At 42.6% G+C, this 24435-nt stretch overlaps 3 protein-coding genes across 6 annotated transcripts; all 3 read right to left on the bottom strand.

Moving 5' to 3' along the window:
* Window positions 1-226: 226 nt before the first annotated feature.
* Window positions 227-1442, bottom strand: LOC133910229 (trihelix transcription factor ASR3-like). The gene is made up of 3 exons (XM_062352739.1): window positions 947-1442; window positions 731-793; window positions 227-543 (listed from the first exon to the last, which is right to left on the bottom strand). Exons 1-3 carry the CDS (start codon window positions 1440-1442, stop codon window positions 227-229), a joined length of 876 nt encoding a protein of 291 aa, XP_062208723.1.
* A 2553-nt stretch (window positions 1443-3995) lies between these two features.
* LOC133909515 (histone-lysine N-methyltransferase, H3 lysine-9 specific SUVH4-like) lies at window positions 3996-12455 on the bottom strand. Of its 4 annotated transcripts, none has more exons than XM_062351972.1 (16): window positions 12337-12455; window positions 11716-12200; window positions 11295-11381; window positions 11062-11142; window positions 10898-10952; window positions 10645-10754; window positions 10129-10308; window positions 9482-9580; window positions 9026-9124; window positions 8340-8389; window positions 7170-7258; window positions 5726-5891; window positions 5420-5525; window positions 4831-5010; window positions 4453-4683; window positions 3996-4348 (listed from the first exon to the last, which is right to left on the bottom strand). In XM_062351972.1, the coding sequence occupies exons 2-16, from the start codon at window positions 12178-12180 to the stop codon at window positions 4235-4237; spliced, it is 2112 nt and encodes a 703-aa protein (XP_062207956.1). In that variant the 5' UTR covers window positions 12181-12200; window positions 12337-12455; the 3' UTR covers window positions 3996-4234. The 4 variants fall into 4 exon arrangements, with proteins under 4 accessions (XP_062207956.1, XP_062207957.1, XP_062207958.1 ...); XM_062351973.1 differs by having other exon boundaries at window positions 5726-5888; XM_062351974.1 differs by having other exon boundaries at window positions 11062-11139.
* Window positions 12456-17868: 5413 nt separating this feature from the next.
* LOC133908312 (uncharacterized) lies at window positions 17869-22930 on the bottom strand. Its single transcript, XM_062350302.1, has 5 exons — window positions 22633-22930; window positions 19003-19252; window positions 18762-18867; window positions 18555-18665; window positions 17869-18426 (listed from the first exon to the last, which is right to left on the bottom strand). Exons 1-5 carry the CDS (start codon window positions 22928-22930, stop codon window positions 18289-18291), a joined length of 903 nt encoding a protein of 300 aa, XP_062206286.1. The 3' UTR covers window positions 17869-18288.
* Window positions 22931-24435: the final 1505 nt, after the last annotated feature.

Raw genomic sequence — 24435 nt, 5'->3', positions numbered from 1 at the left:
AGACGACAGATGGGTGAAGTCACATTATTTCATCAAGATTCGGGGATCAAGAGTTGCCAATTCGTAATTCACAACTACAATAATTTGACGCATATCAAAATTATGATTAATTACTTGTAGATATATCGGCGTTGTTTGATCTGCACTAGTATCTGAATGCATGCACTTGAGCTTCTCTCGGTTCTCGGCGAAGGACGACGGAAGTTTCCGACCAGGCTGCCTTTCCTCAGAGCATATCGGCGATCCTGGCCACGGCGTCGGCGAGCCTCTCCAGGGCGGCGAGGAGAGCCGTCCTCTGCTCCCTATCCGCGTCCCAGTTGGTCCTCTGCGACTCCAACTGATGCGCTAGCGCACGGTTGCCCCTCTCCAGGGCCGCCATCACCTGCTTCCCTATGCTCACCGTCGCCGCGGGCGTGGCGGCAGTGGTGCCCTCGGCTCCGGCTACGAACGTCGCGTCGCTGCCTTTGAAGCCGCCGCCGCCGTTCTGCTGCGACGCCGAGTTCTTGTCCGACGCCGCGCCGGCCTTCTTCTCACACTCTGTAACTGGCGTGGTCACACAAAAATGCTAAGTAGCAGTCTGACGCATAGTAATATCGGAAAAGAAAGATTATCATGCAATTCTCAAATCATTTGGATAAGAATTACTTCATAAATCATATGGTATATATAATCCATGAAGTATTGATGAAAAAATCCTAGTAGAAAATTCTGAACTGCATTTTCTACCCACCAGGATCAGAGCAATCGTGTTCAGAAGAGGCAGGTGGCGGTGGCTCGTACTCGTACTTCCTTGCTGCATGCAACGCAAACCGAACGTGAAACGTGTTACGTATGGTGAGCTTAACAAGTCCGGTATAACATGACACGACAATCGCTGAACAAACGTACGTGCATGTACGGCTACTGACGCATGCATGCATGCATGCATGCCTCTACGAGTACTGACCTGATATGGGCACGACCATGATGGGCGGCTGCTCGTACACCCCGTCCAGCTCCTCGCCGAAGTCCGGCAGCACGGCGGCGTCCGCGCCGGCAGCCGTGCCGCAGACGAGCGCGTCGTACACCTCGCGATCGAAGGACGACGGCAGCTGCCTGGCGCGCCGCTGCTCGCCGCGCATGTCCCAGAACGACTCGTGCTGAGGCCCCGTAGCGGCGGCCTTCCCCTCCCACGCGACGATCTTCTTGAGGTCCCAGGAGAGGTTGCCCCACCGCTTCCGGCACTGCATGGGGCCGCGCTCTACACCGTGCCGCCGGCAGTAGGCCGACACCGCCGCCCACTTGGGCCGCGGCCGCACCGGCTGCTGCAGGCCACGCCACTCCATGGCGCGCCTCGCCTGGATGAGGACCAGCGTCTCGTGCCGCGTCCACCGCGGCAGCCGCGACCGCGGCGTGGAGGCAGCGGCCGCCTCCATTGGTGGTGAGTTCTCGTTGGCAGACATCATGCGCTGTCGAGATTCCGAGGATCGACGTGTGTCAAGGCCTCGCGCAGCCCCAGCTGGGATTTATCAGATGCTTTCTTGGCCATTAAATCGGCATCAAAACTTGCAATTTTCTGCAACGAGCATAGATTAGCAAGAATTGAATCCTGCACAGTAAATGCCTTCTCATCGTAAATATCCATCAGAGTTATAATACTGGCAATTAGCGACGAGCAACAATTAATAAGGATTAAACCTCGTGATCAATGGGAAAAATCTTTGGTGAAAATAAGTAAATAGTTGCGAATGTACAAACAACTAATATCGTCCGTCCGATCCTTATTTGAAAGCTATGATTGATCCCACTATTACATCTTATCAGTAGAGAGATTAATTTGTAGAAAACCTCTTATATGGATATAAAATATTACAAAATTACCTCTCCACTGGTGGTATTATGAGATCAACTGTGGACCTTCGGATGAAGATAGAAGAACATTCATTGTTTGCATGTTTACACCTATTTACTAGTTTGCATCAAAGATTTCCTCATGATCAAATGACATCTCACTGCATATATCCACAGAGATATGCAAATAAGTGTAATGATAAAATCCGTCTGAATCATTATAAATTATAACTTCCAATGTTGAGAGGAACAACAACCAGCAACACCAACCAGCTGTTACTCTCAGTAGCTGTTTCACGGATTCGAAACTCGTCTTTCGAATTGTGTATGTATTATATAATTTTGAATAAAACATCTGCGGGCATGCTAGTATATCATCGTATACCAAAGAAACATAAGACAAAATGAATTAAAACACGTAACTTTATTCATTTATTATCGAAATCATAAAGTACAATTTCATATATTACAATTTGCTCACACACACATACGCATACGCTATCTGATTGAGTTTCCGGCGCTCGTCTCTATCGGTTCTCATGGCCTCACGAGGCTACGGGTTAATTATGTCTGGCTTCCCAGACAACCTTCGATTAAGTTGTTGGCTGGTCGTCGTCAAATCGTCTCTGAGTATACAAGGTTGTAGTCACACACATCAAAACAGATCAAAGTAAGCGTTAGAAAATAAATAAAAGCAAAAGACGAGACAAACAGTCTAGCGTGAGCTTTATAGGCTGTTTATATATCCTGGGTCATCATCGAATAAACAACCTCGTAATAGTGTGTGATCGAGGTGAGGTAGGAGCACAACACAAGTATCGTCCGTTCGATCTCCATCCGAAGGATATGATTGATCCCACCATGCTACCAGTGGAGAAGTTGATTTGCAGAAAACCTTTCATATGAATATAAAATATCACGAAATAACCTCTCTATTGGTGGGATTATAAGATCAACTGTAGACCTACGGATGGGGATAGAAAGAATGACATTCAATGTTTACATGTTTACACTTATTTGCTAGTTTGTACCAAATATTTCTCATGATCAAATGACATCTCACTGTGTATATCCAGGGAGATATGCAAATCAGTGTAATAATAAAATCCGTCTGAATTATTATAAATTATAACTTCCAATGGCTTCCAATGTTGAGAGGAACAACAACCAGCTCTTACTCTTAGTAGCACATATAAATTATAACTTGTGATATTACATATGATTGGGCTAACTCTTAATGGACCCTATTCTTAGGCTATAAACCTATTCCCCCGAAAAAGAGGAACAGCAACCAGCATCAAGTAACACCATCAATATCCAAAGCTTGACGTTCAAAGAAAAAAAACGAAGCATCCAATGGCACCATCAAGGTCTTTCCAGCTTTTGCCAATATTGAGAGATCGAATTTTAAGATCCGAGATGCAATACAAACTAGGTAGAATCTAAAAGAGTAAATTTTGTAAAACTATAGATATTTTGATAAAATTATCGTAGAACTACAGATTTAAGCAATAGTTTCATAAAATTACAGATTTAGTGCCAATTTTATCGCAAAAATACAAATATTTTGGTAAAATTATCATAAAACTACAAATTTAAACAATAATTTCATAAAAATACAAATTTAACGCCGTTTTTATTGCAAAATTATATATTGTAGAGGAGTTATTCCTAACTCCGTTACCATAATGACTGTGCACTTTACAATCTCACAGTAGCTATCAGCTCATGAAGTAGACTATCCAGGATTTTTTGTCAAATATTTTCTCTGTTTTTTTTGTCACACATTGAAGTGGATCACATATAAGTGTTGCATGTGCGGATAAAAAAAGTCTAAAAATAAAATGCTCGTGTTCAGACATTTTTTTTACTAAATTGGTGTGCATGTTATAAGTTTTAAGCATGCGCGTATAATTTTTAGATGTGTCTTGCAGACAATTGTAGCACCTAAAAAATGTTCAATAATGCTACATAAAAGTTCCTTAAAAATGCTATATAAATAGCAACATTGCATTTGTCGCAATTTGACAATTATGACACCGGCAGCACCCATATACAAAGGCAACACTTGTAATAATAAGGATAAAGTTCATGAACAACCAACGGCAGCAAATGATAAAAAAAAAAAACATAGATTCAAGCTACGGAGGGAACATGTGTGTGTGTGTGTGTTATAGGGGATAAGTGTTCCACCACCTGATATATCAGTTAATTTTCAGCAAAATATGATACCATGTCGAGCATGTCCTCTACACATGACAAAAAAAAAAGATTGTTCCAAAAGGAGATCAAGTTGCTCATCTTTTGCTAAATATCAGAGCATGTCAACTACACAGATACCATGACTGCATTCCTACAATATAATTTGTTCCCTCCAAAATCCAAATAGAAATACACCGCAGGTCTAGTAGAGGCGCTTGCGGCAATCAGGAGCACCACAGTAGCAAGGCAGCTTCACAATATTTCCATCAGGGCCAACAACACTGTCCAAGCGATAACCATAGTCATAAGATAGCTCCTGAAAAGAAAATGGTAGTCAGTTTTTTTTTTTCTTTTTTTTGGTGGTGGAGGGGGGGTAATGGAATTTAAAGTTTTCTCGAAGAAAATTCGAACCCATCTCACCTGAAGAGGAAGTATAGTGTCAGCAGCAAAGAGCGTCACTTTGGCCAGCTTAACGTCATTATGTGAGCTCAAGACGCACTGGACAAAAAGGTTAGGTTGGCAACTGTGGTTTATGAACCTTGCAAAATTGCCAATAGAACTAGCATCTATGCAGTACTCTGGCGCAGGTGGTGCCTCTGAATCATTCTCAGGATGAAGATTGGGCAGGTGCATTTCAGAGCCAGCCCTTTTCTGCAGGACAGAGTATATATAAGCGTTCAAGAACTGGTGCCTTAAAAGCACCTGGTAACATTTCAACACGACTAAACAAAATATCTATTCTATTGTACAGCAGAGATGGTAATGACATAGAAGCTCTGCGAACGAGAAAATTATTACCTCCCTTCCATCCAATCCCTTCATGGTTTGAAGACAGTCAATGTCGAAGACGTAGTTGTTCTGCAAACCATCCAAATCTTCAGTCCTCCTCAACACCCCGGTGTACTCACAGATGGGGGCCCCGGGGAGGATAGTGTCCCAAGTCCTGACGCCCCAACCTTTTGAAGCTGTCTTGAATACCTGCGTGATTCAGATTGTTAAGCAGAGTATAGCTAGATAGCAATACTAATAAGAGATGTCACTCCCAATGGAAGAGCACTTTGCATTCTCATCTATGTTTTTCCAAGGAGTTGGCACAGTTTATGACTCATTAGGAAGAATTGAAAATTCATAGTTTGCACTTTGCATTGCGAAGCCAACCTTATAGAATTTGACCACTAATATACACAAAAGTTTTAAATGTCTTATTGAAATCATATAATTACATTTTTATTCAAAAGTGTTAGTTGCAGACCTTGATATAATTACTACATTTTTTGTAATTTTTACTACATATAATTAAGATAAGTAGTGTCAAATGTGTTAGTTGCAGACATTGATATCCTACACAACAACAGAGGCTAGAGGGAGTATTAAGAAAGATACCAACCTCTAGGCGATACTGCAAACCCTGTTGAGATGTTCTGTTTACACAGTCGTGGTTGCAGCTGCAGTTAGCCCCACATTCAAATACAACTGCTTTGGGCTCCACCAACCTAAAGATTAACCAAGAGTTTAATATTTCAGCTTAAAACGCTTATTATAAGAACATGTGTGCTGCCTATATGATGTTCAGGATACCTGCTCCCTCCCGTAATATAAAGTTGGGCGGATAAGTGGTGTTTTTTATTATTGTGGTAAACTATAGTTGGAAAATACATGAGAAACGTTAAAGCATTTGAACCTTGCACTTTACCTGCCAATGTTCTTATATGATACGTAAGGTAGATCAGAACCATTGCGCTGAGCACATGAGCAATTTTTGTTGCTAGCGCAATCTCCTTCACAGTCGCAGCCAATAATATTAGACGGAATCTTGATGCCCTTAGGAACTTTGAGAGATTTGGAGTACGTGAAGCCTACTTTGTTGCCAAAGGTAACACACGAACAATTAGCCACTAATGGCTATTCCATAATTTGAAAAAAGAAAGGGGAACAGAGACCAAAAAACAACAGTAGAACAAGACGACAGCAAAGCAGAACTGCCAGAACCAAACATCCATCAATGCCGAAACTCTCATAAAAATGAGAAACATTTAGCACTGAATTTGGGCAGACTTGGGGGTTGTTTGGTTCAGAGTTAAACATTGTCACGCCACACATTGGCGTGCAACATATTTCTTAGGTTTGCATTTGGCTCGATGCCACAGTTTTGTCTCGCCACACTTTCTTAGCCCATGTCTGCATATCATATACTCAATTTCTTGCCAAACATTACAGTTTTCGGTACACCGTACGTCGAAAAACCGCAGATCCGGTCATATTCGGCACACTGTGTGCCGAATATGGCATTTGTCTGCCGTGCGGTCATTAATTTAGCACACGGTCATATTTGCCACACCATGTGGCGAATACGGCACTGTAGCCCGTATTCAACACACGGTGTGCGAAATACAGGCTGCAGTGTCGTATTCACCACACGGTGGGACGAATATGGGTTTTTCGGCGTACGGTGTACAGAAAATCCATTTTCGGTAAATGATGCGCCGAATACGGATGCTAAATTTGTAAATACGACAAGATGTTGTCTATTCGGCAAATACGCTTATGTATGTTGTCTAATTTTGGATTTTTGCCATGGCAGTATTGCTTTCAGTTATCGGTGTTTGGCACTTTGGCTAACTATTTTTGTTGTAAACCAAACTGCGAACGGGGATATTGTTGTGTTCCAATTAACAGAAGAAGAAAAAATCAGTGGAAGGAGGAACAACCATTGGATAACAGAAATTTTTAAAACTATAATACGATTTGCCATATAGACTGCTATTTTTTTCTAAACTGCTTTTCCATAGCAGATTTACAAATTTAAAGCATCAGGCACCACAGCAACCCCAAACTAAGCCTAAACCACAACCATTTCCCATATTCCAGGCTGCAGGCTCGCAAGTCGTGTGAGTACCTATCAAAAAGGGTTCGATACTTTGCTCTCTTAAGGCAAAGCTAGGGGAACATCTTCTCCCAGTGATCGAGTTCTTTTTATTCTAGGCTGCAACTTATTTAGACTTAGGGATAATAAAAATCCTAAATCTTAACAATCACCCTGCACAATTGCTCGAGCCAATTGATCTAGTTAAAGGAACAATGCAAAGAGCAGTCCAACAAAGAAATTACGAAATAGCAAAAGGATAATTTGAACATACCAGATGGAGGAACAGGTGGATCATCAACCAAGTTAGTAGCAGGAATTGGAATACTTTCTTGCCCTCCAGAGATGTCGTCACAAACCAAACTATCAAAGTTACACGCAACAAGTTATTAGTGTCGTACGGGGCTGCTTCTGCTGCTGATACTGCTGCTGTTGTTGTTGCTGCTGCTACTACTACTACTATTATTATTATATGTTTTAAACCTAAATATATATATATGAAAGATATGTATAACATAGAGATCTATCTCTTCTTTAATAAACTAGAAGAGGAAATAAAATCATAGTTCTGATTTACAATCAGATCCACTAGATTTGTCAAGGCTAAAAATAAAATAGAAAAGAATAAATGTGAAATGGGTTGTCATTTGTTGGCCCATCAGCCATGTCCAAGGTTGCCCTAACTCCTCTAGCATCTCTTCCACGCACGCATCACGCACGCCACCACCTCCTCATCTCCTCTGCTGCCTCCCCTCCAGAGTCATCTATTCTCCCTGTCACCAGCGCTGCCTCCTCTCCCTCGTTGCTGCCTCCTCCCCCCACACCTCTCCTCCCCCACCATCACACCCTCCTCTTCTCCCCCACAGCGACCGGTGAAAGGGGGTGGGCACTGAAGCGTCAGGCCGCCAGTGCACGATGGTTTGCTCGGCACCTCGGCGTGGCTTCTCTGATGTTGTAGGTCCGTCTCCTCCTCTCCCTAGCCTTGGACATAGCCACATGTTGGATGCATGTCGCACCGCATCTGATGCGAGTAGACACGGCGATACACATCGATGTGGCAAAAAAAATTTGGACACGTGTGTCCATGTAACACTGATGGTGGCCTAACACAATGGTGGAAGTACCGCTAGCATTGATGCTATTAAAGTACGTCTTGTAAGACAAGTCTTTGGAGATAGATTCGGTAGGATTTGTATTTGGTACGGATTCTTCCATAACTCTAGTAGATTGACTTGTTTTCAAGTCACTTGTACTATAAACTATATATATTTGCCCTCCAGGCTCAGGCAATACAACCAACTGCTGTATCGCACTATTCTACCCTCCATGGTGATGCGCTCATATACGCAGCTTGAGCTACTTTATTTAGAATACTTAACTCATGCATGAAAATATGTAATCGTGAATGGTACAAATAGGAACTTCAAGAGTTTGGATCATATACCCTGGTAATTCAGAAATAGTTGTGGGAGCTTCAGCACGAGTAAATCGCACCTGGACATGCAGACATGCAATGAGGCGCAAGAAGAAATAATAAACAAACACCATTCAAGAGAATTTTGAATCCACTTCAGCAAAGGTCAACTGGTCAGGTACAACAAGGTGATTGTCTTATTCTCTAAGAGGTACATCAACACAAGTCACAAGCATATTCTGAACGAAAAGGCAACCTGCACTAGCAATCGGCAGTGTTTTAGCTATTCAACTAGCAAACAAGTACAGACCATTGCAGCAAACAACACAAAATTTAGTTGTGTTATGTCATTTTTCCATTTATTCTTCACACAGTTAACGAGGTGAGTAAATTTCATAAAACTACAATTATTTAGACCTAATACCTACAAAACTATAACTATTTTGACACTAGGTACCACCGAACTACAACTTTCTTGTAGCTATCCAGTGTCAAAATAATTGTAGTTTTGTGATAAGGTTGTAGTTGTGTGGTACCAATGTCAAAATAGTTGTAGTTTTCTGATAGTCAAAATAGTTGTAGTTTTGTGGGTATTAGGTTAAAATATAGTTGTGTGAAATTTACTCCAACGAGATAGCCTTAAAAATAGTGAAATCCAAGCAATAACAAGACAGCAGGTACCAACAGCACAACCTGCACAGTTTGTTCAGGCATACCTCAGAAGTTGTCAATGATGGCTGACCCTCAAGCCGCTTCAGTTTATATTTGAAAACAACGTGACCCTGCACTCCGTTCTGCACCCAGTCATCTACAACCTACAGAATAACCCCATGAAATAATAAAAAAAAAGTCAGACAAAACGCAATAGAATCAGATACTATGAAAGTTATTTCTGATGTGTTCCCAAAGGACAATTTCTGGATAACGATTCAGCCAATTGACGCTATAAACAGATATGTACTATATCCATGCTATTACAGTTTAAAAGGTCCAAGGTACTATCACAGGATCAATAGAAGATTCAGTCTACAATTACAACAGTTGGGGAACTAGAAGGGTCTAGTTGACTAGGTGGGTTCAGATGCAACTAGCCCACCAGGGATCAATTCCTGGTGCCCGCAAATAGCCTTGTACAGCCTTATTGGTAAGACAATTAAGTCAAATATAAAGACCTTGTACAGCCCATCGTAGGTGTAGACTTTTCCAGTATAGCTGTTCTTTGACACATGTCCTCGAATAACTCGGATAGGATTACCATTATCCCTGCTATTCTGCAACGGTAAAAGAAAATGAGGTACATAAGGGATTATCATGAGATAGAAATCTCTCTTAGTATATATGCAAGAGATCAATAATGCAATCCACAAACTGCAAGGCAAAACATTTGTAATCGATAAGAAAACTAAAGGTTGAATATATACTCCTCCCTCTGATCCCAAATATAAGTTCATTTGGACTTAGGCATAGGAATTAAGACGAGGGGTACAATGACAATATTGCTCATCAGCTATTGCTAGAGTTAAGATGGGTGACATGTTTATTGCACTGATTAGGGTGCATTTAAATAAGAGGGGGACAATGAAAGAATGAAGCAAAAATGTGCATTGGAATTGTTGATGGACTTATATTTGGAATCGGAGGGAGTATGAACTTAGATGTAGAAATGTATCAAACATATCATGGCTTGAATGAACTCAAATACGACACATTATATAAAAAGAAACACCAAAATGTTCAGCATTTTAGAAAATATAAAAAAGAGGGGCCAATACATATCATTGAATTAAAAAAGTAACAAATAAGAACCATCAAAACCAACCTTCAATGCCAAATTTCCACGCTTCAACTGTTGAGAGCCAATTTGGCGATGGTTACCAAGTAAATCATTTCCTCCTTGACCAGTATAAATAATTTCATCAGCCTTGTCTAGATCATCTTCATATATCCCCGACATTACAATACAGGTGGCCAGTGGGAAAGTTAAGTTCTCATACTCCTTCTGCTTAATTAAATTCAAAAGTATTAGTTACAAAATAACAAGGAATGATACATGAGGTCCATTTAGTAGCAGTTTCTACTTTGGTTTGGAAGCTGGATATGGCATAGAAGGTAACTTGCTCATCATTTAGAAAATACACAGAAATAGCTACAGAATGCAGCAATAAGGAATTAGACACTTGGGAATACTGAAATGGAAATGCTAAGATTGAACCAAGCTTTAGTTCCAGCGCCAAATGAACAAATGATGCAGGAAGAACCGGGAAAAAATTCCATATTTGAAATCTGCCCTTTTATTAAAAAAAGTAGATTCTACGGAAATGTCTGCTAGGGTTACCTTTCCTTCGTATTTCACTCCCATGTAGTCAATGCCATTAAGCCAATGGCTGTGGATGCCCAACACAACCATTTCAGCACGAGAATAAAATCGATCCCCGACGTCGATCCCTGAGAAGGAACAGAAAATAACTTCACATTGCACATCCGTAAAGTAAAATGCAAACATGGGGAAATTATATAACTGAATTCATGCGCCTCAATACTTCAAATTATAATTTTTTCCTTCCTTGAAGAAAACAAAATAGACTAACCGGGTAGATGCCCTATCCTCTTCTCTGGATAAAGCACGGCGTTCGTTTCTTGCATCTAGGATTTCGACAATAACAATAATAAGCCCAGAAAGTACAGGGAACTCAAACAGGGATGCTCTTCGGTAAAATAGCACCGAGAAGAATGGCAAAGATCAATATAGTACCTTCGTGATGGCCTTCAGGTCAGGCCGCTTTGATGGGCGCTTCTCTTTCTCCTCAACTTCAGCATCTTGCTTACTGCCCTTCTACATTTACAAGGGCAAAGGAACACACAGATTTACCCAACATTAATCACAGTGACACGAGTCGTAGCACAATACATAAACAAATATACTGGCAACAAAACAGAAAAGAAGAAATATGTTGGTAGAATTCAAGACTATACGAAAATTCACACCTTATTTTTACCACCCTTTGTCTGACGTTTCAGGCATCCCTTAGCCTCAATCTCCTGTAGCGCAGCTTGTGCTCGTTTCTGCTCCTCCTGTACCAACATAAGCACAATGTCAGCTGAAAACACCCTAAGGGCATGTTTGCTTTTGAGCTTTTCTGAAAATTTGTATTTTTGATGTGTCTGAAAAGCTGTTTTTGAAAATAGTTTATTGCCTTCTGCAATAAATTTTTAGCTTTTCAGCACATAGTTTCTCAGAAAAACGTCTCTTAGCGAACTTATCTAACTTCTCTAGAATCCACTTATCCAGAACCCGTTTATTCTAGCTTCTGATTTATAACAACAGCACAGCAGAAGCAAAACAAAAACAGAAAACAAACAGAGCCTAAACTGAACAAAACCTGAACATTCAGACACACAAGGTAACCTGCACAAAGTGGAGGTAGTGGCTGTTGAATGCCCTCAATGTCTCCTTCACCCTTAGCTTCGCGCTCTTCCCACTCCCCATCACATCGTCCTTTGCAGCAGCTCCGGTAACACCGGCGCAAGAAACAGGTACAGCCGCAATCACCGGCATCGGCTCCCTCTCCCCTGGATCAGCCTTGGCGGCCTTCCTGCCCGGCTTCTTCGCTTCCTGTGTCACCTGCGGCTCCGGACTCTCTTCATCTATCTTCCTCTTGTCGCCGCCGCGGCCCCGGCCGCTGGGCTGTTTGGGCCGCTCCTGCTCCGCGTAGCTGGGCCGACGCGGCATGTTGAGGCAACGGGCGCTGCGGCGCAGCGTAAGCGCCTCCAATGGCGTCGGCGGCGGTGGCGTCAGGGGTGTGGCGTTTTCGAAGGGCGGGTCCGGCACCGGCGCCACCTCCATCACAGCCACCGAATTCATCGTCTCCATCCACCACAGTTCGCCGCGAACTACACAAGAACAAAACCCCCAAAGGAAAGTTAGCACCAAACATGAGGACCAAAAAACCCCACGCCCAGACGAGCGAAGCAATCGACTTCACGCCCCAATCACCGCTGAAAAAGCAGAAAGAGAGGAGGAGTCCACCGTTCTGACGCCGCGGGAGCGCGGAGACGAGTAGAGGAAGAGCTCCGCGAGAGTGGGAAATGGCGGTGAGGGAACAGGGAAGAGGGAAGGGAGGAGGAGAGCAAAATAGGCAAGAGGAGCACGGCTGCGCTGCGAAGTATTTGGCCTCTTTTGCTGGGAGAGGAGATGACCATACTGCCCCTGGGTGTTGGGGCATCTTTACCTGCACTGCCACGCTTAGCTGGGTTGGCAGGAGAAAAGCCCGGGCGAGTTTGAATTTTGGGCGAGGTGCACGCTGGCAACGTTGGACGGCTGACGATTCGGGATTCAAATTGCAGGCCTCTGCACCGCCGTCCGATTTGGAGATGCTGCCTTGAACCCGGTGTAGTCAAATCGGTGCGCCAGTGCACGAGAATCTCCAACGGCCCAATGCGGTGATTGCCCTCCTTCCTTTGGTCCCCTGTTTGCTTGCTAGGGGCTACAAAGGCAAAGCTTGGCTGCCAGGTTGAGGTCTCCGTTTGTGACTTTGAGAGGCTACAGTCCTCTGTATTAAGATGAACTTGCACCGTTCGATAAAAACGGACAGCTCAGATTTGTCGCTACAGCAACATATGAACAGTAAAAATACGGCGCTGCAGTATGTCACATCACTGTTGCTACAGTACTTACTACAGTATTATTAATTACTTAATGCAGACAGCTGTAGCGGTTGGGCTCATTATATTATTTATACAGTGATTCTCTGCATTAATCGCAATTAAGGCAGAGGATCCGGATCATGCTTTCTTGGATTTTCGGGGCAACCGCGTTTTCACTTTTGAAATTTGAAATCACTCCTTAAATTTTACTACCAAACAAAGAAGATATTCAAGTCCACTAGAAGCCCGACGCACTGGTATTTGGATAAGATGCGGTTTTCAATGTTGAATTTTGACCATCAATCTTATTTAGGAAGGCACTTGATACAATTTGATTTGAAGAACAAAACTAATTGCCCTCCCAAACGTTCGTTCACAATGCCAATGCTGTTGAGCGTTTCTAGTTCTTAATTTTGAAACCACACCTTGAATTCTAATAGGAAAACAAAGCAGACATTCATTTCCACCTAGAAGTATGATTCACTAGCGTCGGTAAATCAGGAATCAGAGGTCCTCGAATCCAGATGCTAGGTCAGCATTCCGCCACGTGACGTTCTCCCGCGGGGTCATCTTCGCGAGGTAAAAAAAAAAGACTAAGTCTCGGGAGAGGGCGCTCGGGGCCACCGTTAGTGGTCCCCGAGCACTCAGGTTCCCCGATGATCTTCGAAGACCAAGTAGCTGGGAAGAAAGTGCTCGATGAGGTGAACAGTGACCCCCGAGCACCCAAGTCCTCCGACGACCAGAAGAACCGAGTACCGGGAGGGGTGTGCCCGGGGCTACAAGTAGTGCCCCCCCCGGGCACCCGAGTACCCTGAGGACCCAAGGAAGGTAGTTCCAGGAGAGAGTGCTCGGAGCTGCGAGCAGCAGCCCCCGAGCACTCGGTTCCCCGATGATCCGTACAGTCAAGCCCGGGAGAGAGTGCTCGGGCCATGAACAGTGACCCCCGAGCACTGGGTTTCCCGAGGACCAAGAAAAGAGCGTTTTCGGGAGAGAGTGCCCGGGGAGGTGAACAGTGACCCCCGAGCACTCGGTTCCCCGACGACCCAGGAAGCCCCCCGTCAGTGGCCCCCACAGGGGTCCAGCGATGAGGTGTCAGCCAGTGAAAGGCCTGATGCCGCATTTAAGAGCGTGCGTGGCCTGTCACCTCTAACTGCTCCCGCCACGCTCGGTGTCAGTTCCTGCCATATTCTGGCAGAAGGGCGTGGGGACATTTAATGCACGGGTCCCATCCCGTACCATTCGGCGCGCCTCGGGATAGCATCGTGAGGCCCGAGATGTTCCGTCTGCCGCGTTGCTGTGGCAGGAGAACAAGACCGGGCGGGCACGCCGGGCCGCTCTGCGGCTGCCCGGTAGGCCCTCTCCACGGCGCCTGTTGCCAGCGCCATCATGATGACTGAAGACCGGGCGCGGGGTGCGTTTTCAACCCCCGTCACTTCGCGCAGAGGCCATGATGATGCCCTTTCCATTTATGACGCCCTTTCGGGACACGCTACCGCCGACGGGTATTTAAAACAGCCGGCAGCACGGACAAAGGCCAAGTCTACGGTGAACCCAAGCTCAGACAAGCGCACATAGAGCCAACAGACTCTCGCTCAGAGATCGAATAACACCTTCGTACGAGCATAGAAACCGAAGAACAAGGAGCCCGAGGCTCTAGGATAGACAGACATTCTTGTAACCAGCACATTCCTGAGAGACATTCTCAGGGCATTTATAGCATCCACACAGGAGTAGGGTGTTACGCGCAGTGCGGCCCGAACCTGTCTAAAAATCCCCCCAGCGCATTTACTCTTTTCTGCATTGGATCATTCCACCCCACCTGCCATTGCATTTACATCCATTTATTTCTCCAGCAAACTTATTCAGAATCATCCCTCCGGCCGAATCTCTAAAAAGGGATCCCTGCGACAGGAGTTAACCCTCCGACAACTAGTATCTGGATACGACGCGGTTTTCAATACTGAATGCACTTTCCAATGCTAGACTTTGACCATCAACTTTTTTTTGGAACAAAATATGTGTTTTATAGTGCTAATAATGGAATTTGGCTATATTTTGATTTAAAGCCAAAACTTGATTGCCTTCCCAAACGTTCATTCATAACGTCAATACATCTGTTGGGTGTTTCTAGTTCTGAATGTTAAAACCACTCCTTGAATTGTACTAGGAAAATAAAGGAGATATTCATTTCAATCTAAAAGTATGATGCATTGGTATCTGGATACGACGTGGTTTCAAAACTGAATGCAGTTTCTAATGATGTACTTTGACCATCAACCTTCATTGTGCAACAAAAGATGTGTTTTATAGTTCTAATGAAATTTGGCTACAATTTTATTTAAAGCTAAAACTTTATTGTCTTCCCAAACGTTCATTCATAACACCAATACAAATGTTGAGTATTTCTAGTTCTGAATTTTGAAACCACTCCTTGAATTCTACTAGGAAAACAAAGCATTCATTCATTTCCACCTAGAAGTATGACGCACTGATATCTGGATAAGATGCAATTTTCAATACTGAATGCAGTTTTCAATGCTAGACTTTGAACATCAACCTTTATTATAAAATCCCATTTAATAATTGTTTCTAAGTAGAAAAGGTGTGTTTTATAGTGCTAATGGAATTTGGCTACAGTTTTGTTTGAAGCCAAAACGTGGTTGCCTTTCCGAAAATTCATTCATAAGCATCTACGATTCCCATCCAAACGTTCATTTTATGTGAGCTAACATAATGGACTCTGTAAAGTTATTAAAATTTGGTTATTTAAACTTTAGCATCCACAATTGTGGAACAAAAGGGCCATGCCACTGATGACGTTCATTATACACCTTTATTAGTGATATACTCTCTTAATATATTACTAATTATTTATCATCATCATTATTAATTATTAATGCTAACATTAACAATATTCATGTATAATATCGTTTGATTATAACTTGCAAAAATCAGTAGAAAAGACGATAAAATCAGACACAAATGGATCATCTTGGAAGACAGGCATCAGTCCACCAAAAAGTGAGTCACTTGTGGCTCGAAAACTGGTGATGACGCAAGGCATGGTCTAAGGTGCCATGTGGCACTGCCATTTTGAAGCCCACCTCGATCTGTCCAAGGCCAAGGCACATTCCCCTCACACAAACCTTCTAGAAGCTACAATTGACATCCCTGAGGATATTTCCAACGTATCAAATATGGAAACTGAATCGTCAAAGATTTGAACTTATTTTTGTGAGTCCATCTCAGAAAATCTATGTGCATTGGGACCACATGGAAAGCCCCTTGACATCTTTAGTAAAGAGGACAGCTGACATACGAGTTGGCCGTGGCCAACACAATAGGATAGTCCTGGTGCTGCGTGAGAATCTATGGGACTGCATCATTCTATGGCAACTGACTATCAACACTATATAAAGATGACCCTCTCGACATTTTTGATATGGAAGATCTCATGTCCAGAGTCAATCTCGGTGAAACACCTTTAACTTTAGCTTTAGTTATTTAGACTATTTTAGGCTAGTTTAAATGATCTAATTACACCATGAGGCTGTAATTAGATTGAGGTTCAGAGCTAGAACTATCGCCATCAAGGTATGCTACAATACTGATTGTATATTATGTTTTATGAAGTATCAATAGTTTTTTATATTAAATATATATGATCATGTATTCCTTTTTGACTCTGATTATCATGCGTGTTCTTTATCCTTCGTCTAGTTCACGATTCGAAAACTAGCTGGTAACTAATTGTGGTGATTAGATCTATTAGTCTAAATTAGTGCATTAGTTAATGTATGAGTTGAGCTAGCTAAACTGACCATATATTGATCATTCTTAAGCTTATATTGAACAAACAACTAAGGGTCCGTATACCCTTCCTACGTGACATCATAGGGAGCGAACCATGAGAACTTAGTAGGTGATAGTTGAGGGAGATCAACGGATTTAGGGAAGCTCACCATATATTATACATTGATATATTTATGCTACGGACCATAACTATTTGTTATCGAGATAATAATTATTGTATTTCTAGCTAAGGCTTATAGATCTATATGTTACTTAATCTTTATGTTTAAATACCATCATAATCATCAACAACCTTAACCTTCTATGCAATTGATTTCTTGAATAGAATTAGTTTGCTATCTAGTTTGCTTGCTGATATCCATAGATACGATAAACTTGAATACTCTAGGTGAAAAAGCTACAATTAACCCGTGCGTTTCCAAGATTTTTATTATGCGCGTAACTAGCGTCAACAATAATTCATTTATTTTGCCTACTAGTAGGCCTTAACCATCATGATCTAGGTTACCGACATAAAGGTAAAAACTGGAGCCATTTTTTCTTTTTTTTTTTTGAAAACTTCAAAGAGCAGGAGAACCTAAATTCAGACATCTTTAGCCAACGTGAACTGCATAAAGGAGGAACTAAAAAAGATCAAAGCACAAAACCTTTGCTGAGCAAAGGTAATTCTGAATTCTCAGTGCAAAAAGAAAAAAGAAAGTAACATCTTTTTTGTTTGAAGAAAAAAAGCCATCCGTTGGGGTGGAACCCACGGCCACGTGTTAAAAGCCACGCGCTCTACCACTGAGCTAGGACGGCTTCCGTGCCGAAATTTCTCCCAAAGTTGTAATTAACTATTGAATATTTGGTTGCTGCTTCCATTAGCTTAATCAAAGAGAAAGAGAAACATCAAAGATGTGTGAGAGACTGAGAGTGACTTCACTTGACTCAAAAAAGCCATCCCAACCAAAGATCTCCTTAAGCATATACCAAATAAAGCAAGCAATCGGGCAATTAAAAAAATATTGTCAGCAGTTTCAATCGATTGACAAAGCACATAACACTCGCTTCCTTTCCAATGCTAATTCTTGAGTTGATGCACAGATTGGATCTTGTCTTGGAATAATTGCCAAAGCAAAATTCTAATTTTCAAAGGGATTTTATAGCTCCAAAGCTTTTTCGCAAGTTTACTGGATATACCCCCAAAAGACAAAAAATGGTATACGGATCTACTAGAGAATATCTTGTTTGGAGTAAGAGCCCAACTCACAACATCGTTTTCCTGGCTAAGCTGAACATCATGTAGAGCAGACTGCAACATATTCCATAGTTCATATAGCCCAGAGTTCGGCACATATGTTTGCTCACTTGCAGTTGAACTGTATCACTGACCCCGCCCAAACGCCAATTAGTCATACAATGCAAGCAGACGGAGCTGCATTTACAATTACCCCATTGCTGCAGCAGTAGAACAGACCACCTCTCTTGTAATCAAGGATCATCCTGTGCTGTAACCTCTAATGGAAACTAGCGACGTGTATGGTTAAACTGACTGAGACTGCTGGACATAGTCCTTGAGAGGAATCAAAGGTATATTTCCGCCAAGAAACTCCGGGAGCTGGCTCTCATCGATCTCCCGGTGCAGCGTCTCCTGCAGGCTCTTGTCGTCCACGAAAACAAACTGCAAACGCATTGCGCAAAGGAGTCAGGAAAAAGAAGAGGAGCAAATGATCAGTCTGCACTAGCAGTTTCCCAACTCAGGCAAAAGTCGCATCATCGCTGGCTGGGATTTAGAGAGATCGAGATCACCTTGTCCCTGGTGTTGTTGTCGATGAACGGGTAGATCATCTTCCACGCCTTCATGAAGATGGAGGGCACATGGATCATCAGCGCCTTGCCGAGCCGCTCCGGGTAGTAGTTCTGACGCAGAAAATTGAAATAATCATTAACCAACTTCCTTTGTTCGATTGTACGAGGCAACTTCCGTGTCGTTTCTTAACTGAACGCGGAACAGACCTGCATGATCTCTATAGCTGCAATGTACGCCCGCATGTCGCAGCTCGAGTACCCCCAGCCCTTAAGATCAATGATGCTCAGGAACTTCTCCTGGCCTCTTGGGATCCTGCATTTTGCACCATAAATTACAAAACAAGCTTGTGCTAGGCATGGAAACGACTGTTATGTTCCATTGCAGTGGTAGACTATCAGCATCTCTCAGGTGATGCATAAAGAAATATAGGCCGCGTTTTGCATATACTTTTGAACCAGGCCATGTCGCGGTTGGCGGAGTAGTGCTTGGCCATGAAGCCGACGAGGATGGGGCGGCCGGTCCTGTCGACGCCGCCCATGCAGGCCTTGTCCTGCGAGAGCTCCCCTCGCACCCGCTCCTCCGGCACGAAGCCGTCGGGCGCCACCTCCTTCCTCCACTTGAAGAACATGGCGGAGGCTTTGTCCACGTTGTGGCCGCACGCGCGCAGGAACCTCCTCAGCGTCAGGTTGTCCACCTCCTGCTTAATTTGAGCGCGTCATTTAATTTGACTAGTACATGAACCTGTACAAATATTTTTAGAGAATATATAGATAACAGAACTTTGTGATACGATTTATTATGATTTAGAAGTGACTATTGTATGTATATTGACCACGCCTCTTTACTATATTTCTCTACTTAATCGAAGTCTTGCAAAAAAAAGTCTTTTTTCTCACGCTTATGATATTAATTAATACGTGTGTGGTCATCCACGACATAATATTTTCTTTTTTTTTAATTTGTCTCCAAACTTCACAACATAATTAAGAGGGATACCTAAATTAATATTTAGATGAAAAGCATACAGAACGTTGCAAACCTTCGTCACTTTAGGTTATTTTTGTTATAATAGTTGATGTGAGTAATTTAGAAGCAGATATTTACGTTCTTTTGGTTAGTTAATCATAATGACATATGTGGGTAATTTAGAAGCAGGTTGTACTAGGGTATTTTTGAATTTTTTTTTCATTATGGCAGAAGTGAACAATTTAGAAGCATGTATTGGAGTACTTTTGGTTAGTTTTTTTCATAATGATAAAGGTGAGTAATTTAGAAACATGTTAGATCCAATGACCATTGTTGTCAATGATGATTAGAGTCCGCCAAATCGTGGTAAGATGTTTTGCTTTTTTATGATAATTTTTAGTATTTCTCTTTTTTTTCGATGCGTCTTATTTTAGGATTAAATATGGAGGCTTAGAAAGAACCTTTAATTAGTAATAATAAGATGTGAGTGCGTCATGAGTGCCCAAATTGAGTTAAGTTAATTTATAAGTGACATTAGTGGCGTGAATAAATTTCTAGCTATACAAATTGCATCTTATTCCCCCTGTCCATCCATGTAAGTCTTCAAAAATAGATTTTGACCTTTAATTTCTCTTACAATATATTTTAAATTACTATAAAATTAATATTATTTTAACAACATTTTGAATACGAATCTATCGATGCATCAAGCGAGCAGAGAGCCGGCCGGGCTTCATTCAGAAAAGAAAAGAAAAATAAACGAACAGAGCGCCGGCGCCGGCGGGCCGCTAGGAAGTACTAGTATCTGGCAATTGAAAAGGGAGAAAAAACATGTGGAGGAGGAAGGGGCTGTGAGGGGCTGTGCCACCGAGCAATGAGCGAGCCTGGGTCGCATCGCATGCACCTTGTTTCCTTGCGCGCGTTTTCTTCAGGTCCTTTTATTTTATTTTATTAAGTTGTGCCGTCGCGAGCAGCTCAGTTAATAGGGTCAGCTCGATGATTTTCCGATGTGATTGTCGTCTTGTTCCCTGCTCTCGGTCCCGGACGGGAGGAGGAATGCATCCGACTCTGACGCTGCGGTGCGCGTGCCGTGTTGGCATCTCATTGGTTGGTTCCCGTATCTCTCCCATTCTGATTTAACAGATGCGCAGAATATTAAAAAGACATTCATTTGATTGTCTTCATTTATTATTATAGACCGACTCGATAGGTGTAAATATATATTTTATTTTAATTTGTTCATACAAATAAGTTACTTATCAATGTTATAAAATCATATTTATACTAGCAATTAATCACAATATTAACTCTTGCATTTATCCATACAATCTCAAATTTAATCAACTAAATATAAACTCAGCTTAACTTATCCAAACATATACACCTAACTAAATATTTTTTCTTAATAAATTTAATTTATTTTCTCTCAACTTACTTATACGATACAGCTCAACGAAACCTCGTATGAGAAACCAAACGCGTCCAATCTAACCCACCGTGGTCCCTGCATACTGCTCATCACAATCTACTCCGATCCCATGCTTTGCAGCCCGTGGACATGAGGCGTAGGAAATCCCGGCTTCACCAGAGGGTCAATTCTCTGAGGTTACGCACTGCTACGACTAAAGCACTGCTGTCTCTATCTCTCTTTTTTTCTGATTTTTTTTCGAATACGTAACAAAACTACGTAGTACTCTAGTGTAGATAACTCTAGTATACGTAGATGAACAATACACGGAAAGTTTAGATACAACACAAGATCAAGCTTGCCGCAGGGGGTAAATGCCCTAGAGGTAACTGATTACTCACAATAGAAACAACTAGAGATCTAGACTCTATTTAGCTCTGCGTTAGTGCACTCCCGAGGTGCTTGGCCCCTGCAGCAACCCAATGGAACAGGTTCTGTTTGATCCTGGCTGTCAACTGGGCACTCGAGGATCATCAGCAGGTTCTCTAATGCGATACAGATATTAAACACGCTTTAACCATTAATAGCATCGAGAGACGCTCAAGTCCTCGTTGGCGTGCACGACGTACAAATGCAATGGAGCCGAGCATGGAGGTGGCGAAGCCCATCTCCACGGAGCAGCAAAGGAAGCAAAAACACAGCTCATGATGGAAGCCCATGATCTCGAGGCCGACGTTCCATGCCTCAAGGCCCAGTTGGATCGCAGCGAGTCTACACAGGCGGCCCAAATTATCGATCGATCTGGAGCTTATGGAGAGAGAGGCCCAACCGACCGAATCCGCAGATCCGGAAATCGAATTCTTTGCAGACGCAAGAGAAAGACCGAATTTTTCTTTCGGTTGCCAGAGATGGTCACGAATAGGGTTGTCAACTAGTCGAGTTTGAGCAAACTCGTTGTCTCAATTTTGAATTCGATACAAATTTAAATCGAGCTCGATTCAAGTCAAAGATTTGGTTGAGGTTATAATTAAACTTGAGCTTAACTTGGTAGGGTCTCAAGTCGAGCTTGAATCAAAGTCTAGAGCGAGTTGAGTTCGAGTGGCTCGTAAATCTCGAGTTTTTTTATAGGCATATTTATGAGTCACATGTGTATATAGTCACATGAGCTTGTGGTTGGATGATTAGACTTTAGGTTAGATAATAAGATTAAAAAAATAAACTTGGCTAAAGTGAATAAATATAAGTTTTGCCTCGACGAAAAGTAGTTAGAATTGATTGGGCTTTTGACGAGCTATTCGAGCTCGAGTTCGACAGGCTCACGAGCTTGTGGTTAGATTTGAGTTTGGCTGGTTAAGATATTGAACTGAGCTCAAATCGAATCTATTACAAGTTGAATTCAAATAGCTTGTAAGTCCCGTATTTTTTTTTACAGTCCTAAAAAGTAAAAAGATAAACATAGAGGATACGATAGGACGAACAGTCCGAACAGTCCTGCCTTCTCTTCCGTGTTGACAATGGAAACAGTATCACTATAATACTTTGGAGGAGTAGTTACAACAGAACCACCGACGAAAGCGTGTCGCTGGTAGTAGCTTTGTTATTGCGTGATCGCAATCTTTAATCCTGCAACATGCATGTCGGTGGTTTAGCGACCTGGGTCGTCGTCCGAGTCCGCCCGCGTCAGTCCGCTTCGGCTACCGGACTGAGGAAGAAGACGCGGTGAGTTGTTGGCCCCGTCTCGCCGATCTCGCTGGCCATCACGTAGTCAGTGAGCATGCTAGCTAGATCATCCGAACCATCAGATGCATCCCACCGGACGCCGCCCGTACCAACCTCACCGCGTCCGACCGGCCGGCCGTTGGATCGGCGCTGCGCCGCGCCGCCCTCTCGGTTGAGAAATCTCACGAGCGCTACATCGGCAGCTTCAACATTCTCGGAAGCTACACCATATCCTAGCGTCGTGTAATTAACCACACGCCAGCACATGAACCTTGTCGTCATCTTCAACTGACAAAGTTGACTAATCCCTTCTCCCCAGTAGCTAGGTGTAGGATTCCTTCAAAAACGACCTCAACTCTTGGCCACGTGACATCGATCTATGTTAGATGGGTTTGGCAGAGTTCTAGATTAAGTTTTTTTTTTAAAAAAAAACTTATTATAGTGAATCAGAATTATTTATTGAAACGGTTTGGCTCGTAGTTTAGACTTTGATTCTTAAAAGAGAGGATGACAATTGAAATGACCAATGTACCCTCTTGTGTATAAGTATAACCCTAAGTGCTCTATCGAGTTTCGCCAGATGGTTGGCGAAGGGAGGTTCTAGTAGGACATGACGACGAACAAAATGTATGTAAAGAAAAAGATGTCGTAGGAAAGGATGGAGGTGATTTTAGTGCGAAACCATATATTGATTGTTTCTCTTTGGCAGTGCAAAAACGAGAAACTATTAGATTCCATCATTTTCTGTTTCTTACGTCGCCCAACCATTTGGCACAGATTTTGCCGTCTCCAGCTACAAACGCCCCTTAACTTTTCAACTCGCAAACCCCAATTAGCCGGTGCTTTGTCTTCCAAGTCAACGGTCTAAACATCACATATATGGACGACAATGCGACGACCGGTTCATACACCACCGACGCTACAGAGCATGTCCTTGTCTGCCGCGACGAGGAACTCGAACAACGTTAGGCCAAAAGTCAACTAGATCGAAGCATGTGGAAATTTGAAAGCACATGCAGGAATTACTTTGTACCATGGGTTTCATGATCCTGTCATCTAGGCCGTTGGATCAGAGTCTGATTTCCTTATCAAACTGACTAGCAGTTAAAGACAAAACGCAATTTTTTATTTTTGCTTGAACCAAAGGATTCCAAAGTCCAACACTGTACTACTTTATTTTGGGACAATTAAGAACAGCTAACGAAAAAAAGGACAATTAAGATCAGCTAAAAAAGGGACAAATTCCCTCTTAACGAGGGAATCTCATCACATTGGTGTGACGTTGAAGAGCATGGATCGTACGATTTCTGGTTTGCTGGGACCCGTTTTGATTGTGCTCAGCAATAAGTGAATTCTACTGGTAACGTTTACCAAAGTACCAAACCCTGGTCCCTCCAGGTAGTAATCTCTTTCCCAAAATCCCCTGTGCCATCCGCAAGCATGCTTTCTGCTTTTCTTCCTTCAGCTTTTCTTTTTCTTTTGTATAAATAAAAAGGAAAGCATTAAACAACACGCTTTGGCTGCAATTATTATCACCCAAAATCCTCTAATGAGTCATGACAGTGAATGATCATGCATGCCCCATGTGCAAAGGAACAATCCAAATCACCATAACACAACTTATATTCTGGAGAAAACAGACTACTAGTGGGAGACTTCCCGCAAAAAAAAAAAAAAAGATTACTAGTGGGAGAAAAGGAAAAGGGCTGCAGACGCAGAATATTAAACATCATGACAGAGAAAGCAGAGTACTACTAGTACTTAGTTAAAGAAATCAGGCAGAGGAA

This window comes from Phragmites australis, chromosome 2, assembly GCF_958298935.1.
Source record: "Phragmites australis chromosome 2, lpPhrAust1.1, whole genome shotgun sequence".
In the NCBI taxonomy this organism is placed as follows: Eukaryota; Viridiplantae; Streptophyta; class Magnoliopsida; order Poales; family Poaceae; genus Phragmites; species Phragmites australis.
Note: the sequence above shows the minus strand (reverse complement) of the source record. Positions and strands in the feature narration are given on the sequence as shown.